This window comes from Scatophagus argus, chromosome 16 (assembly GCF_020382885.2).
Source record: "Scatophagus argus isolate fScaArg1 chromosome 16, fScaArg1.pri, whole genome shotgun sequence".
Taxonomy (NCBI): Eukaryota; Metazoa; Chordata; class Actinopteri; family Scatophagidae; genus Scatophagus; species Scatophagus argus.
In genome coordinates this window covers 16,059,024-16,077,899 of record NC_058508.1, presented here as the reverse complement: position 1 = coordinate 16,077,899, position 18,876 = coordinate 16,059,024, and the positions used below count along the sequence as shown (strand labels likewise).

At 40.8% G+C, this 18,876-nt stretch overlaps 1 protein-coding gene across 8 annotated transcripts; it reads left to right on the top strand.

Moving 5' to 3' along the window:
• The first annotated feature begins 594 nt into the window (after positions 1–594).
• On the top strand, positions 595–18,831 carry elavl3 (ELAV like neuron-specific RNA binding protein 3). Of its 8 annotated transcripts, none has more exons than XM_046414051.1 (8): positions 595–1,124; positions 7,984–8,200; positions 8,297–8,400; positions 10,364–10,517; positions 10,641–10,866; positions 11,364–11,417; positions 12,011–12,049; positions 12,848–18,831. In XM_046414051.1, exons 1-8 carry the CDS (start codon positions 1,116–1,118, stop codon positions 13,173–13,175), a joined length of 1,131 nt encoding a protein of 376 aa, XP_046270007.1. In that variant the 5' UTR covers positions 595–1,115; the 3' UTR covers positions 13,176–18,831. The 8 variants fall into 8 exon arrangements, with proteins under 8 accessions (XP_046270007.1, XP_046270006.1, XP_046270009.1 ...); XM_046414050.1 differs by having other exon boundaries at positions 10,638–10,866; XM_046414053.1 differs by lacking the exon at positions 11,364–11,417.
• Positions 18,832–18,876: the final 45 nt, after the last annotated feature.

The window sequence follows — 18,876 nt, the reverse complement described above, 5'->3', positions numbered from 1 at the left end:
TGAACAGTCATGAATTAATTCAGGGGGTATCTAATTTGTTATTCTCATGTCTGCACCTGACCCTATAGCTAGCCATCTGCCTTGCATACGAGAGGTCCAGAAATCATCCAGTCATTGGTCGTATTATGGATTTAATTCTTTGTTTCTAGCTCATGGCCATTTATTGCATATTTTGTGCCGAAAGTCTGCCGATCAACGCTCAAAATCGCTTTTATTTGCAAAGACAAAGGCTTAGAGAGTGAAGTCGTCTGCTGTGGTTTCACACTGGCCCAAATGGAGAATAAGAGAGAAAGGAAGGGGCACTGCTGAAGGAGAAGTGAGTGCAAAGTGTGTGGAATGAGAGAGACAAGTCTGCTGTCTTCTGCTGCACCCATCTGTTCTGAAAGTGCAGGTGGAGCCCTATTCACTCTGCTCTGCTTGTGTGTGTGAAGAGGGGGGCAGGAAGAAAGGAAGGGCAGCGAGAAAAAGGGAGTGGAGAGATGGAAGGGCCAGGATGGAAGAGGGAGGGGAGGAGGGAAGCAGGGAGGAGGGAAGCAGGGAGGGAGGGTGGGTGGGTAGGGGGGTACTCTTGGTGATCTCTCCTGAAGGGGATAATGGGAGAGGAGCGCATTGCAATGGCTGCCATGTAGTACCCTCCCTGCACAATTAGCCAATCAGCAGCGTGCTCTGCCAGCCAGGAGGATGCATAAAAGAAGAACATTGCAGCAGAGGCACAGAAGGAGACTGCGAGAGGAGCAGGGAATTACACATAAAAACAGCAGAACCAGAACACCCTCCCTTGGACACACCCTGCTGAGGATCACTGCTTCTCTTTTTTTTTCTGAACCATCGCCCACGCCGCTCGGAGAGAACGCTCTCCCTCATCATCATCCAGTAGAAAACCCCTTTCTCCTCATTTTCATCCTTTAGAGGACACCTACAATCTCAGAGGGCTGAGATTCCCTGGCGAAGACTGTATTTTTTTTCCTTTTTTTCTTTTTTTTTCTTTTAATTTGGACTCCTGACAGAACATAAGGGCCATATAATATAAAGGCCGAAGAGCATACAGAGACTCTGCCTCCAGCTTCAAGACCAGTGCAAAGAAGGACCTAGATCTCTTTCATTGTACGTCAAGAATGGTTACTGTACGTATGACTCTATTTCTCTTATATTTGTGAAGGGAATGTTGTAGCAGCATGCCTGCATTTCATCTCAGTCCCTTTACGTCGGATTTGTTATGTATACATATACACATATGATGTAGCCATACACAGATTTATTTCACATCCTACTGATATATATTAGTAGATAGTAATATAAATGTAAATAGCGCTCCATGGTCATGCCCACATGCCAAAACACAGAGAAGCTTTGGGATTAGTGCCCTATGTTTTTGTCCAATATGCGATGCCATATTATTATGATAAGACTAGCGATCGATAAAGGCAATTAGCAATCTCATACTGAGTGATGCGCCATGCCGGCTGCGCTCCAGCCTACAGTCACCATCAGCGATGGATAAAGTCTTTATCCTGCCATTTTAGATAGCACAGTGTTCAGCTTTAAAAAAAAAATCACAGCCAAATGCCGCAGCTTTGATTTTATTTCCTAAATGGTGCAGGAGTCAAGGCGTCCGCAGGATTACAGTAATGTAGAGGGAGAAAGGCGGTGGAGGCGCTCGGTTAAACGGGGGGAGGACACGCTTTTCTTTGCCTCGTAGAGCACAAGGATGCTGGAGACGGGTTTCTGAGACAAAACATGATGCCTCGGAGGCTGAGGGCCCATCCAGCAAGGCAAAGGGAAAAAAAGGGTCGAGTCACTCCGGTGGGGGGTGGGGTGGCGGGGGGGGAATTACGCATCCATCGGTTTGCATTGAATCAGACAAAGTCCGAATTCCTCAGGGTTGTCGTTGCGATGCAACCGAGTAAATGGGCTGGAAATCTCAGAGGCCGCGACAGTAAGGACACGCACGGACATCTCCATTTTAAGCGCATTTTCTCCAAGTATTGCATCGCATACGTACAAGATGGCCATGCTTGCATCGCGCTTGCCGGATAAAAGAAGATGTGAGTGGTGATAAATTGGCTTTGCTCTGAGCAGACGGCCGGATTGGGCGTGTCTCTCTTGGACTGGAGCACCAAACGAGGGCCTTGAAGCCTCAAAAGGCCTACTCGGCTTTACCTCTTGACATGCTCCACGGCTGACAACAGACAGTTTGTCTAAGGAGACCAATTAAGACCAGACACATTTACATAGAATTATAGAAGCCAGGGAATAAATAAGAAATCCAGACTCAGTAGCAGAAGGGTGCTGCTCGGTCCAACCTTTAAACACATGTAGGTGTTTAAAACCCCGGCTTAATAACGTCACAATATTGGTTAAGCTTTGGGGAGCTGTGAAATTAGAATTTCCCAGTCTACGGCCAACAGTGGAAACACAAAATAAATTATCCAACAAATAGGATGTGAGAGACTGAGTTAGTCCTCGAAAAATAGGGCCAACTTTATGATTCCATTTTTATTGAATTTTGACGAATATTGCTTAAAAAAAAAGATGCGAAATAGAGGTGGGCAACGTGATGTGAGGCTCGAACTGTCCACCTCACACATCCTCAATACCAGTTTTAGTTCCTCTTTGTTACAGCCCACTTTACCTATTGTCCCTTGCTGGCCTCGACAGAATCGCACCGACAGAGGTTGTGGCTCCCCTCCACATGGTCCGCAGTCCTCCATGCCTGTACCGCAGTGCCAAGCAAATAAAAGCGTTGAGTCAGATAACCTATCCAAGGCACTTACACAATTCAAGGACAAGGGCAGCCGAGGCCCTCACTGTAAACCAGTCTACACCGTTGTTTGATGTTGAATTTTAAAACAATGTCGGGTCAAAACAGACCTAGATGTGAATGATTTACAAGGTCAGAGGCCATTTGTCGTCTCTGTCCAAAAGAAAATGTTCGAAGGGCTTAATTTTGCGTTAGATTTGTGTAGTTAAGACATGGCTTGTCTAACTTACATGAGGCGTTAAATACAATTATGTTATGTAAGCGGTCTGATCTGCCTCCTGTTGCCGATGACTTCATGTAATTATCAGCAACAAATATGAAGCCCGTTGGGAGTAAATAAGTAGAGACTTCGCATCTCTGGGATTGTAAAATAATCTCTTGGACTACTTTTTCCTACAGTCACACTCTGATCATGTAATTTCACTGCAAATGGCACATAAAGCTTGCGTTGATATTGACTGATACTCTCCGGTAATATTTATTTGTGTTCATAATAGTGTCAATTTGCCTTACGTAGGCTACGCCAATGCAAGCCAGATTACAGTGAGTTCACTCAGCTTTTTGATTACAACCATCACTAAAAAGGCCTGCAAGGCTATTAATTCGCTTCAGGAAAACGATCGAAATTAGTAAATAAATAATACATTTTCAAGTTTTTTTTAAATTATTATTATTATCTTATTTGACCTATCATGGCGTTTTGACTTGTAGCTGGCAACTGTATCAGTCATTGTTCCCGGAGAGTCCTGCAGCCCCTGGCCACGACACAAAGCGCCACTGTTTACATTAATATTCATAGTGCTGCCATAGCCTCTGCGAGGGAGAAGAGGAGGAACGGGTGGCTCTTTTGTTTGGTCCGCTCAATACGTTTATTCAGCAAAAAGGCGCCCCGGCTCATGAATGCCTGCAGAGCTCACAAGTCTTGCCTTAAAAAAAAAAATCCCAAAAACCAAAAACGGTGAAACTGAGAGATGTTTATTACATGTGGATTTTTTAAATAGTCGTATATGTGATTTCTTTCCTAATTGCTCGAAGTTAAGCGTTTTTAAAGTGAACAAAATATATAAAAAACAAAAAGGCTCGGTGGTCTTGGTGCTGGATTCAAGGGCCTCTGTGGCCTCAAATGAGACCGTCCGAAAGCCACTCCCTTTTTCAGCACGCTGGAGAGCGCCCCGCATGCTACAAGGACTTGCAGGACAGATTTGTCTCCCCGAGCCTTTGACGTTGTCTGCTCCCATCTTATCAAAGCAGCACACACTCAAGAGAGCCGAAATCTTTTAGAAATCTTTTCTTCGGCATAGCGGAGAACAGGATGGAGCCTCGGTGCGTGGCTGACACGAGCTGTGACTCCTGTCGTCCTGTTGTTTTACAGCTGCCACCATGATCCCTTAAGCTGCAGAGAGTGTGGCTAATGCCCTTTGTTTGGGATAATCCTGTAATCTGTGTTATTTAGAAGGCTCATTTACACTTCAGCCTAGCATTTTAGTTTTGATTCATGCCTTCTACCAAAAAAATCTTTATATAAGGCATTATTAATGTGGGCTAAAGACAAGGTTAAATATTAAAAGGAGAACCCATTGTTAAAATTGCTATTGGTAATTGTCAGCTGAAAATATCCAGGTGGATTTCTTAAGTGTTCGTCTTGATGGATTATTAGTTTTGGTTGTGACAAAAACAACTAAAACACATACATTACAGGCACACAACAAGTGAATATAATTCTATAGTGAGTCTAAAATTCTAAAACACTTAATAGTTTTTCTGGACCTGCATGCCCAAACAAAATACTGATGGCGACTTGTTATATCTCACATTCAGAGTGAATCTGTGGTGATTTGTAGTGCATAGTAACATGTATAACATGGCAAATCTGGTGAGTGGAACTGGGAAATTATTCCTCTGTACATTATAGCCTCCGGTGCTGTGCTGCATTTGGAGCAGAAATGAATTGGGAAAGCTGTTTATAGGGATCAGAAGATACAGAACACAGACTGCATTTACATTTAGTCCTGTAATGCTTCTGTGTTTTGTAATTTAATTGTGTACAGTGTAGGTGGTACGTGTGCTTGGCAGTGGAGGCAGGGCTCTTGTTTGCGTGCAAGTCTGGGTTCATGTGTTTGGCAGAAGAGGCAGAGCTCTTGTTTGCGTGCAAGTCTGGGACCATGTGTGGGCGATGCTGATGCAGTACATTAAATATTAAGGGAGATCTCACAGAACCCCAAAATAGAAAAAAGCAGTGTGGGACATGTACTGCCACCCTAACAGCTGGAATCGTTGAGAATTTTTTTTTTTTAAAGAAGATTTCTAAAAGATTATTTTTATGGCATGTTTCATTCCTTATAAGACAGATAAACAAAAAATATGTTTATAGAGAAAAGGGGCAATGATAGGCTAAGAATTGTCTCCATATTTACACCCAAGATGTCACAGAGTGAGCATTTTTTATTGTCTCCAGTAGTTGAAACTAAACTGGAGCCTATAGCTGGAGAAGATCTATACTGGATGTGGTGCAATTATTCATGCTATTCATGTAGACCTTCCTACAGTGATTTATTGTCTCTTTATGTCACAGTAATTGGGTTACTTCAAACCAAACTCCTAAAAGCCTATTTGATTTTGTTGCTGGTATACAATAAGAAATATGACAGCAATCCTGTGTGGTTTTCTTCTGTTGGGTTTGTTTCAAATAGCTTCAAAGCATACTGTTTCCCTGTATTTCTGTATGAAAATCTTAATCTTTGTTGCTGCTTGTGTCAGCCAATCTCGGTGCCCAGCCCATACTCAGTGGGTCTGCGAATTATATAACTTCACACTGTTCACTGGGGATGTGTGTACTGCCATGCTGAGGGTTATTTCAGTTGGCGAGTCAAATTTGCCCCTAATATGTTTTTCCTTCAAAACGCTTTGGTCATATTTGGGACACATTCAGTGGCTCATATTTCTGTTGGTCAGATACATCACATCACATCACAAAACCATGTACTCAGTTAATATTACAATAAATATAACAGCTTGATTGCACTTTTTCCTCTCAATGCCCTGTCATAATTCATAAGGGGCATGAAAAAGACAGCAGTCAGCAGGCAGCTTGTAGCCTTGGATCAAAATCTCGATGTGATTGCTATCTACGTTGCACTGCCTTTGTGGGTAGATGTGTGTCTTCAGGATTTTATTTTTAGCCCGCCTTAACTCTGTCACTGTTCTCCTTTTCCCCTTGTCACGATCAATTTGACTTACTGATATTCCCGGCTTCTGCAAACATGGAGGAAGAAATGTCTGACCCGTATATGTGCTCCTAATAAGCACGCGCGCACACACACACACACACACACACAGCGAGCTTAAAGTAAGAAAGCTAGTCAGCCATTAGAAACAATGCAGTCTTTGAGGGGCTGTTACCTGGGCAACCTGAGTGGAGGTGAGGCTCAAAGCAAGACAGCAGGTTACAGAGACGAGGGAGAAAGACAGGTTAGACGGATCCACTGACAGACGCTGGAAAAGGAGAGAGGACACATGAAATGGCATGAAGATTTGAAAGCACAAATGAATTATTTTAGTATTGACATAAGCAGTATTAAGCAGTATTAACACAAGCAGAGCCTGTAAAAATAAAAAGTTGCCAGACTTAAAAGAGATGCTAAGCAGTAAATGAAATGAGTATAATTAACAAATAATAAAATTAAACAATACCCACCCCACCTTCAGAATTAAAGAGAAGCTGGTTATGATTTACTGGAGGACATAAAGCAAAAAGCTATCAGAGCTAACTGTCAGGTTTGTGTGTTTCAGTAATACCTGCAGTATTTTTCCATCAAGTCAGGTAATTCACTGAAAATAATTTTGAAGTAATTCTGAAGGTGCATTAATTAAGTCCATTTGGTCATAAAAACACATCATGATCACACATGATCATAAAACACCCCCAGAACTTTAGAGGAGACAAATTTAGCCTTATTGACATTCATAACACCCACGAATTAGAAACCTGCAACAGCTTGAACCTACACTCTGGCATAACAATTGACATTTTGGCATTACTAGCACACCGTATTTGCATTCCAAACCAGTTATCTAAACACCTTAGACTTTTGCTTGTGAAAAGGAATACAGACACCGAAGTGAATCAAAGTTTGAATTGTCTACTGCAAAATGCGTCTAAACAGGCATACTTGTCCTTTGTCCAGTGCAATAGTCAAAAGGGTAATCTAATAATGTCTGAACATGAAAATAAGACTGATTCAAACGATGATACGATCGTCAATAGTTTATATTAAGTCTGACACAGTTTTAGGTTTGTTGTACATTTTTTTCTAATTAAAGGAGTCCAACAAATCAGTGCAGCTACATAACATCAGTATCGCATCAAGTAACAACACAGAAACAAAGTTCATTTTAATTTTTTTGTCCTTTGCTGAACAAAAAAAGAGTTTGCACTGATTTATTGAAATAATGACTGAGAGACAGAAAACTAGTGTGAGGAAAGGCAAAGTGGAGCAGGAAGTTGTGTTTCTGACCACACAGCTGTTCCTTGAGAATCCCCTGTGAATTAAATTAAGCATCACAGTGTACTCTGGAGGAACACAGGAGACACAAACACTACACTGTGCAGTAACCCACACCCTTACTCCACCTACAAAAATAAATGTCAGTTTGCCACAAAAAACCTTAACAAACTCAGTGTAATCCTAACTTATTTTGCTACCAAACCGTGATACTCCTCATTCATTGTGGCACGAAAACCATTTACCGTTGTCACTCTGTCTTTTGTCTGTCATCTCGACCCCTGCCTCCCCTAACTCCCCAGTCTCTCGCTGGCTTCACACACCACCATCACTATTATCCGTCCCTGTGTAATGATGTAATGGCGTTTGACCCTGGAAGAGAGTAGGGGGAGGGGAGGAGTAAGAAAAAAGGACAGTGACATCTGCAGGACCAGAGGCAGGGAGCGAGAGAGAGGAGGAAAGATGGGGTGAATGTGGGGGAGGGGAGATGATAAATCAGACCTTGTATCCATCTCCATTTTAGCAATGCTGATTCCTGACCTTTCCCTTTGACAATGACAAAGGATCCATGAAATGTGTGTGTCTGGTTGTATGTATAGTTTATATTCATGCATGTGTTATATGTTAAATATTTGTACATGCACATCTCATATACACAGCCATATCACAACTGTGTCTCTTTATGAATTATGAATCTAACCCCACCCTCTTCCTCAGCAGATAATCAGCACCATGGAAACCCAGGTGTCCAACGGTCCAAGCGGAACCAGTCTGCCTAATGGTCCAGTCATTAGCACCAATGGCTCCACAGACGACAGCAAAACCAACCTGATCGTCAATTATCTGCCTCAGAACATGACCCAGGAAGAGTTCAAAAGTTTGTTTGGTAGCATTGGAGAGATCGAGTCATGCAAACTAGTCAGAGACAAGATAACAGGTACAGCACTTTGTTCATGTTAAAAAAAATAAAATAACTACAACTGATTTTGAGAACTGCTGACACCACGATGGTTCTTTCTTTCTTTGTTTTCAGGTCAGAGTTTGGGATATGGCTTTGTAAACTATGTGGACCCAAATGATGCAGATAAGGCCATCAACACACTCAACGGTCTCAAACTGCAGACTAAAACAATCAAGGTGAGCAGACCTCTACCCTCCATAAAACTCACTCTTCAATTTTTGATTCTTGACGATGTGCTGCACAAAAAGAAAGGAAGTGGAAATTTTGGCAGGGGGCGGGGGGTGGTGGCAGACGTGACAGAGGGAGGGGAGGAAAGTGGGGAGGTGGAGGAGGCAAAAGGGGAGTAGTGGCTGGAACAAAGAGAGTGAGAGAAAGGGTGAAAAGAGATGGAGAGTGGAGGTCAGAAAGCAAGGGGCGGACAGCATGCAGTGGTTATTGTGATGGAAATGTAATTAGGAAGCCTGACTGTGGTGCACGAGGGTCAGCCCAGGTTACCCCATCTGCCTCCGATCCAGGCTAATTAGGGGGCTTCTTTGTCCCAAAATCAGATGAGGGAAAGAGGGGGCATATTATTAAATGCTACTTCCTTTCACCCCCCCACCACCACCCACCCCCACCCTGACCTGATCAAAGTAGATCAAAGATTGAGACAAACTGCAGGATTGAGAAATCGAATCTCTGAAAGAGCAGAGCAGGTGATCTTCTGACAGCTGTCCATGAATACGGACATTAATTCCGGCTAATGATTGATCAAACAAGCCACTTGCAGGAAAAGTAGGGTTCTGGAGTTGGTTCCTTTTTGAAAGAACAAATATATGTAGAATTGTGAATGATGCCATATAATAGTTTGCAAAAGACTGCACATGAGAAATTACTTCTCCTTCTGAAAAAAAGGGGGTTGGGGTGGGGTGGGGGGACGGGGACAAGGAGAAGGGTAGGGGGTAGCTCAGAAAGCAGAATGCCAATGACAGGATTAGAGGCCATATGGGCTTCAGGCACCATCTGTACTGTGGGAGCGACAGGGAGAGGGTTAATTATAGGGCAGCCTCTGCTCCCCGAACACAGCAGCTCCCCCCTGACTCGTCCAGAACACCCTAATCACTGCACCACACAACCCTCCTGCTTATACAGTCTGTGTACACAATAGACACTGGTGCTTAGTTCTGATGGATGAAATCAGGACACCTGTATTCATCTGACAGATAATACACTGAGTCCTTTTAATTCACATCACCACTTTCTTTGCGTCTGTGCAATAAGCAAAATCGAATTGAAATCTACAAATACTTCTAAATTTCATCAACATTTGTATTTACCATATAAATACATACAAACAATGTGTGTGTGTATGAATAGTATGTTTATAAGTTGTCTAGGTTCCTGCAAGTCTTGGGATGCACTTACATTGTTTGCTGTTTGCCAGTGGAGCCTTTCTTCCCCTGAGGACAGAAACAAAGGAAGGAGGCAGGACAGGGAGGGCAGCTCAGCCTATCTCATACAACACTCACTCTGTCTCTCCATCACACACAAACACAGCAATGCCAACAATGCACTGAGCTGGACTATCTATCACACATATGTTCACATGCTCCCATAAAACACAAAAACAGGAATATGTATGACTTTTTTTTCTCTAACCAATCAGATATTTCTCTGCAGCACCAGATGTAAAATGTTCTGAAAAGTAGACCAGCAGAAAACCATGAGGGATGTAAACACAGACGCACCAAAAATGGCCGTGCACTAATTAAGTCACCAGTGAATTCAGGAAAATACATCATCGAAGGCTGATGTTTTTCAGTGCAAAACAAAGCTGGCTCTTGGGCTTGTTATCTGATGACTGGTATCAGTTTGGGTAATGGTTACACTCATCTTAGTGTGTATGTGACCGTCTCATCATGCCTGAGTGTGAGCTTGAAGGCGCTGATTAAGCTGACAGCTAGCAAAGAGACAGTTGGGTCTGAGGAACTGGAGAAGAAGAGTCAAAATGAAGGCTGTTTGTTGTAAACTGAGTTCAGTTACATCAGATCTTTCTAACATGCTCTTTAAATTGATGTGTTTGTTATTTCTCTGACACAAAGTTGTGATTTTGAGGTTTAAAACTATAATGCACTTAATTATTTGTTTAACATGTTTTAGGTATCATACGCCCGGCCAAGTTCGGCTTCAATTCGCGATGCCAACCTTTATGTGAGTGGACTCCCCAAAACTATGAGCCAGAAGGACATGGAACAGCTGTTCTCCCAATACGGTCGCATCATCACATCACGCATCCTAGTGGACCAAGTTACAGGTATAGCCTTATTTCACTTCTCAAGCTGTCAGACAAGTACCATTTCTGAACAAAAGACTGGTAGTCAGCCACCGTCCTGGATACCAAGGTAGTAACATTGGTCTGTTTTCTTATTCGGAGCAGGCATATCACGAGGAGTGGGCTTCATCCGGTTTGACAAGCGAAACGAAGCAGAGGAGGCCATCAAAGGTCTGAACGGACAGAAGCCTCTGGGTGCTGCTGAGCCCATCACTGTCAAGTTCGCCAACAACCCCAGTCAGAAGACAGGCCAGGCCTTATTGACTCAGCTGTACCAGACTGCTGCCCGCCGCTACACGGGGCCCCTGCACCACCAGACTCAGCGTTTCAGGTACTGAACCTTTACCAACCTCACACCTCAGACTGTAAAAAGCTACTGTTTCAAGATCAAATCACAGGTCATGCTGCTGCTTTGCCTTGCTTAAACAAACTCAATCTTCCACTATTTTACTATGAAGTGGTGAAATGAAATGTTGACACACTTAACACAGTGTTAGGTGGGTCAACATTTCATTATTGAGTCAACAGTCAAAGTCACGTTTCTAAAAGGTTTTTTGACAAATATCAGGCCTTGACTACACCAGAGGGTAGGTAATAGTAAATATACAAAAAAAAAAAAAAAAAATCAAATGAAATGGCACAACCAAAAATGCAGCAAATTGTGTAATCGAAATCATTCAAAAACAAGCAAAAAACCCTTTTCTGTCAATACTTACTTGCTAACTGTTTCTTTAAGCAACATTATTGCTTTACAGTATAGGAGGAATAGGCAAAATTGCATTGTCCCTCCTTCTCACTTCTCTTTTCTGACTTTCTTTTAAACTGCAGCATGATCCCTTCAGTTGGAAAGGGACCTGATCCAAATAACAGCTCAAAACCAATGTAAGAGACCAGATTTTTCCAAATACAACCAAATAATAAAAGCTAAATAAATCTTGGTTTAAGAATAACAAATCTTTCATTTTTGCCTGTACTTTATAGTACAGGCAAAAATCATCATAAAGACTGAAAATTTTGGTCATTTCTGTATGGGTTATTCTGAAGGTTCACAGAGTTTGAAAGTCAAAGGATTCGAGCATTAAATATTTTCAAGGAACCTCACAGCTTTTAGACACAGTCTCAGGTTGGAATGCTAATTTAATAAGTACACATAATTGCTCTTATTCAGTGGATAAGCGATGGCCTAAGACACAGGATTTGTTAATCATTTATCTTATATTTAACCTATGTAAGTTAAATCTATTTTAGAGCTTAAACGACAACAATTAATGCACAATATCAAAGATCAGCTGAGACACATGGATTATTATACACCCCATCAGTTTGAGGTTGGATGGTTTGAGACTGCTTTGCAGTGAAGGATGCCCTCTGGAGGCCAGCTGGTGAAGGAGCAACTTGTTAACTGAAAGCCCCCCTTCCTTGAAGATCTCATAACTAACTTCTGCATCCCCTTCATTCTCCCTCTTGCGTTGCAGACTCGACAATTTACTAAACGCCAGCTACGGAGTCAAGAGGTAAATGCCAAAGGTGTACTTTCAAAAGCATCCATGCCAAAATAAAACCTCAAACAAAGTGCCTGGAATACCACCTGCTGACTTCATCTCAAAATCAGATATAATGGCCATAATTCTTAATGCCCCCTTTTCCATTAAACCATGTTACAGAAGCAGCCCAGAACACAAAACACTATCTGTAATCGCATTAGGCAATGGTGCAGCCTTTTAACAGCAGGGTATTCTGGCATGGCTTTGTTTAACCTTTTCGTTCTTTTGTTTTAATTAATAGAAATAATTTATATGTATTTATTTATGAACTAACATTGTCAGTTTCAGTTGCTTTAATGTCCCCTTTTTTCACCAGCATGGACATACCAGATTCCGTTTGCGTCTCCTCTGTTTGCTCCAGTTTGTGTATGATTTGATTCCAATTTGCTTTTCATCCCTCTCTAGGTTTCTGTGTTTTGTTCAATGCTGTGATTTTCGTTGAACATCGTGATTCATATGTTTAATTCTTCCAGAGGCTTTGGTCAGCAGAGAAAATGAGAAAATATGCACAATGTGTGGGTGTCTGTGTCTCAGGGCACACAGTGGCATTTTATGAGAACAGGTAGTTTGGAGCTACTGTGGTGCCCACACATATTTATCTACTTACTGTACAGCAGAGGGGATGGAGATGGGGTCCCCCGACTCCATACCCGACTACAATCTCATTTCTCACTGAGAAACATGCCCATAAGAGACAATATAGAGCACTGAATACTGTGTTGAACTTCAGAATGACACCCATGGTAGTTCTCCTACTCTCTTCCCCAGATTCTCCCCCATCACCATTGACAGCATGACCAGTCTGGCTGGGGTCAACCTTACCGGTCCAACAGGAGCCGGCTGGTGCATCTTTGTATACAACCTGTCCCCGGAGGCAGACGAGAGCGTCCTGTGGCAGCTCTTCGGGCCCTTCGGAGCCGTCACCAACGTCAAGGTCATCCGTGACTTCACCACCAACAAATGTAAGGGCTTTGGCTTTGTCACCATGACCAATTACGATGAAGCCGCCATGGCTATCGCTAGCCTTAATGGCTATCGCCTGGGTGATCGCGTGCTGCAGGTTTCCTTCAAGACCAGCAAGCAGCACAAGGCCTGAGAGAGAGAGAGGCTGCTGGCACCAGCTCCTTCAACCTACAGGGAGAGCAAACTGCACTCCCTGTGCCATCACTCTACATGGGCCTGGACTGAGTCTCTCTCTGACACAAAATCATAATATATTATCACAAACACAGACATGAAGACACACAAAAACGCACACATACAAACACACATAACCAAACATATCCATACGCAGGCATATACAAGTCAGAGTTTCAAACAAACACACGAGTGGAGTTTTTCTTTTCTCTTTACACGACATGCTAGTCCTTCCCTATATTTGCCTGGATTGAATTAGAAAGGGTACGTAGCTGGTTTGCTGGGTAGGGGCAAGAGCTATGTATTTAGGAGACAGTCTAACGAATGTGACAGAGAATGTGTAATGAGTGCTTTGATTGAATTCAGGCAAATAATGATAACTGATGAACAAAATGATCAAAAACTTAAATGAACAAATATGTGCAATTTACCCAAACTCTTACCCCACCATCTCTCCCACAGTCTTGCTGGAGAGGATGTAGTCACTTTTTTACACTTGGGCATTTTGAATCAGCGATTTTTTTAGATCAAAGAAAATGAAATTAAAAAACAGTGTTCTCTTATATACGTCTATTAAAATATAACTATATATTCAATATTTAAGGTGGTTATAATAGCCGAGTATGTAAGCATTTTCTAGAAACTTTGACTACTGTTTCCTGACCTGCATTAGGTGGTGCCTAGCCTAAAGGCAGTTTCTCTACCCTATATGAGCTTGTTAGCTCAGACCCAATAGGATTTATGTTAACTAATGAATACCAGTCACAGAAAAGAGTAGTCCGAAGGCCATCAGAATCTTTCTTTCTCTCACAGTCTCGCACCGAACAACATAATAGTACACTTGTGATCACAGTTCAATAACTTGAAAATATATACATATTTAGACCACGCAAACAAAAAAAAGTTTCTGTATTTCTTCGGATTTCGCACAGGCACACTGTCTGTGAACTTAGAGCATAATGGCAGTGCTCCCATGGTGATAGTGTTCATCTGTAATTCTCTGATGGGCGAGAGCTTGACAAGTGCAAGGGGGAAAACCATTTCACCATAACACGGCCACATCCAAGGAAAATACCGGTGATTTTTCACTTTTTGCCTCATTTTCTTTCTTTGCACCTGTATTTTATGTAATACACAGGCCATTTTACTTTGCATGGCATTATTAGCTGCGATTTCGTGCGATATCCCTTTAACTGAAAGGCAATGTGCCGCCAAGAGGTCAAGAGAAAAAAGCAAGCAGGATGTAACAGACAGCCAAATTATATTGTTCTTGCTGACATGCTTAGATTGTGAATGTTACTGCACTCAAGACGGGTTATGTCTTCAGATTCATTTGGATAAATGGAAGCAGGTAACTGGATAGTTTGAATATGATTACAATCCAAGTGACTGCAAAAAATAAGTCTGAAGACAATGTAAAATAACACAGCCCATGGAATGAACAATGGTTTAGGCAGGTTTGTAGAGAAACAACACAGATGAGCAAAAACTCAAGAGCACCGGTATTATTCTTCAGTCTAGTGCACAGATAGAAGCTCCCATAAGAAATGAGGTCTGAGTTTTACCATTCAGGGGAACACATGAGCTCTACAGTAACAATATGCATAGAGCAGATTCACAAGACTGTAGTTCCACATGACTGAACTTAAAAACTTGGAGTCACGTGTGTGTGTGTGAGCAATGATATCTGGTAATGTCAAAATTATCACTGATCCTTTGAGACGAAAGATTACCAGTCCCTCCAGCTTTGCCAAATGCTCCTCAGTTTTATTTAAAACCACTCTATTCTCTTAAAAGCTTCCCAGAAACTCGTGCCCTCTCGAAAGATGACTGTACAACATCAAGCCTGCAAATAAGTGTCATAATTATATTTCTGTTTACAACAGAAAGTTTTTTTTTTGTTTGTTTTGTTTTTTTGCTTCAAATCTCTTTGGCACTACCACAAAAATAGCATTTCTCAAAATATCCCCCAACCCAACTGCATGAAAATTATTTATGGCACCCTTGATGTAACATTAAGGCCAACCTGTCTAGTTGAAACGTCTGTTACAGACTTGAGATTTACTGTGGGGAGAGCTAATGTCTTTCAATATCAAGACATTTGCACATGATAATAGATTAAATACGGTCAAGTATATTCAAGACATTTTTGCTTTTGCTTTTCTAAATGACGCTGTGTTAGCCAAAGAGGACGATCTCTTTGAAAGGATTACATTAGAGATAAATCTATTTTTATACATACAAAGGAACAAGACCTTGTGCTGAATTTTTACAGATTCTTAAGCTTGGAAAAATTGGGACATCGCATGGCTTTATTTTAAACCCTCTGATCTTTGCAGAGCAAGGGGGAATAAGCACGCGGTGTATGGGTGGGGATTTAGGGAGGGGGCGAAGGATCATTGTATCTCGTACAAACTTAACCGCTCAACCATATCAAAACAAATGAAACAAACTTAACAAAAAATTTGATGTGGAAAAAAGTAAAATTAAACAGTTGGGGGTATGACCTGACAGACAGATCTTTACTTCTGAGTGCTTAGACACACTTGCATCTCTTGTCCTGAAGTTGTGTACATTGTTGCTTCAATGATGGTGCAGTGAAGTGAAGTTCTTTGACTTGAGAATCCCAGACACAGCGGCAGTGAGACTGGCTCATTGTCCAGCTGGAAAAACTGAATAGCTGCTTGCAAATGACAAGGTTAAACACAGATTCATAATGAACGCCGAGCATGACTCTTTACAATTAGATAGATTTGATTTTTGCCAAAGAACTGCTTTGCAAGTCAGTATCAAGAAGGATAAATTAAGATATTATTCCTGAGTAATTGCTGTACAAATCTATGTCATTTATTGAATAAGGACCCTCTACGATTTCAGTTATCATTACTTTTAAATATCTAAGTTGCGCATATCAGTTTGCATTTGTAAATTCTGAAACCACTAAACCAAATGCTAAAATTGAACAGTTGCAAGAAATCCCATTTGCACACATTTCGTGCGGAGACCGAAAGATAAAAAAAAAGGCATATCAAAAATAAACTACGATGAATCAGTTCACCTCCTCACAAAATGAATAATTGTATCCATCCGTATAATGTATTTCCCCCAACATTTATATCATCTGCTTTGTCTTGTGAGCAATTTAATCCTTTAAAACCAATTACATCACACCACTTACTCTGGCATCTTTCAATCTGACTCATTCTGTTTTATACCCCAAAGTACGCTGAATGGTTGTTGCTTTTATGTCCCGAGCCGATCACACGAAGGACTAATCTAGCTATTTTGGCCCGAGCAATTTGCAAGAGATAGCACCATAGGACTGAGCACTTGGTGAGACCAGTGATAGACGTTTGGAACAACCGAGGTAACAGGCCACATTCAACTGCAGCTGGAGTTGTTTACCCAGCCATGTCCGATGTAGTACAGTGAATCCACAAACCAAACTCACAGCCCAAAATGACCTTTCATACACAGTCTATACAAAAAAATACCTACACCTACAGTAGAGAGCCAAGGACCATGGCAGGAAACAGTACTACACTGCTTGAGCAACAACAATAATCATTTAAAAAGACAAAAAAATTTTCCTATGGAACAGTAAGTGCAATGTGCTTTGTTTTTATATTGACTGAGAACAAATGATATATATTTTTTAAAAAAGAAATTAAACGTCACACTGAAAAGGTTTGTGGAACAGTGAAAGGAGAAAAAGTTCAGACAAAAAACATTAAACTGAACAGACTCATTAAGAAAATCAAACACACAATGAGAGCTCTGATCTATAAATCTCCAAAATCACCTTCTCAGCCCCTAAATTGTGCTCTGACCGTGCAAACTCAAACAAACTGCATATTTGGCTGACTTAATAGAGCAATTATCAATGACCTTGAAAGGAATACTGTCTAATATATCATCAGTTTTAGCCCATGTCAATTTCAAATATCATTTTTTCCTGTAATTTATTGATTTCATTTACATATCAAGACTCACTTGTTAATTGAGCATATTTGTGTTGTTGATGTTGCCATAGAGAACACACATGGGTCAAAGATTTTGTTTGGTTGCATTGATTGGGTACAGTTTATTTTTCTTCCATTATTTAATTAGTTGCAGTTTTTACAGTGTATGCAAATTTTAGACTTAGTTAGATTTTTTTATTTCAATCAAACTGTGTTCAATTGTGTTTGTAAAAGTCTGTGGTAGCTTTTGTTGCAACATAAAATAATTTAAACAGAAAAAATTCAAAATAGCGCCAACAAACTTGTATTATTTGGGCGACTTTAAGCTTGTAGTTTTAACTTATTGTTAACTTAAAAACTATTTATTATGATTATTATTATTGCCTCGTATAAAGTATGTTTTGTGTATATTTATGGTTTATTTCATTATATTTGCAAGTTTAAAAGATTTAAGTTTGCCAAAATTGTGGTTACACCATTTTGTTTCTTATAAAGGGGGACAAATAGAAAAACAGCTTTAGAAGTACGATTTGGAAACGTTCTCCATAGTCAAAGAATGCACTGCTATATTTAACTAATTGAAGTGTATAAACATACATGCTGTGTGCTAGATGTTATGCCTTTACTGCCTGTGTTCTGTTTGTCTTGTTAAATGAAAATCTTTTAATTATTTAATCTAATCACAGTCTTGTTTTTTCCAACCACTCTGTGAACCCCTGAGACATGGGACAGCCCCTGTAGCGAGCCTTCAGTCCATATGAGGGTCCAGCAATTAGCAAGGAACAGAGGGGATGTCCTAGGTTTGACATGCTCACAAGATGCTTTCCTGTTTATGCTGATGGCTTGATTTATATAAAGAAGAAAAAAAACAAAGATTCAGGGTTTTGTTTCTGTAAAAGCATTGCAATACAAAGATCATCTGTGTCAATTTCAATATCAATTCGTGCTATTGAAACAAAGATGTTCTTTAGCGCCAAGACGCATTTGGAAACCCAGCCAAGAGCTTCGGCAAAATACAGCAGAGCTCAGAAAAGCTGCAGGAAAGTTTTCTTGGGAGTCTTTAGGGTAGTAAAGGGGTGAGTGGTCCTTCTGTTTCTCAACCAACTGTATTTTGTGTCTATTTATTTAGAAGAGGGGACGCAGTAACTTAGTGATGTTTTTCTTACATTTTCCTGGAATGGTAGAACAAATCAAAGTTGAAAATGATCAAAACAGTTCTGCTGACACCAACGTCAGTTGCAGAAATATAAAATCTCATACTTCCAAACATGACCAAATGAACAATGTCAAAATTGAACAAAGAAAAAAAATAAACCTTTCAGTTTAGTCTAGGATATTTATTACTGGGATTTCAGCTGAAGACGCTTGAAGACTTTTTCATGGAATTGTTTAATTATTTGTACTTTACATGCCAGAAAAAAATAAAATAAAAGTTACAAATATTGAGTGACCCAGTTTTTATTGGCTGTCAAAGGGATACTGAAGCATTTTAAAAGGCTGTCATTTTCACCATCATGTATTCTCATTCACCAAGGCTGGTTTGTTGGCACATACAAGTATCAGAATTTCTTTTGATACCAGCATTTCTGAGTAAGCTTACATCCATACAATTAATTGAGACTAAGCGTTATGCAAAGTGGTTTGAGAGTATGAAAGAAAGAATGGAAGAATAGCTATATTACTGCCTTACAAAATAGT

Excerpts from the sequence above, each read along its gene's own strand:
- elavl3 (XM_046414050.1), top strand. Across the intron at positions 11,418-12,010 it reads AATAACAGCTCAAAACCAAT|ACTCGACAATTTACTAAACG; the intron begins GTAAGAGACCAG and ends CTTGCGTTGCAG. Across the intron at positions 12,050-12,847 it reads GCCAGCTACGGAGTCAAGAG|ATTCTCCCCCATCACCATTG; the intron begins GTAAATGCCAAA and ends TCTCTTCCCCAG.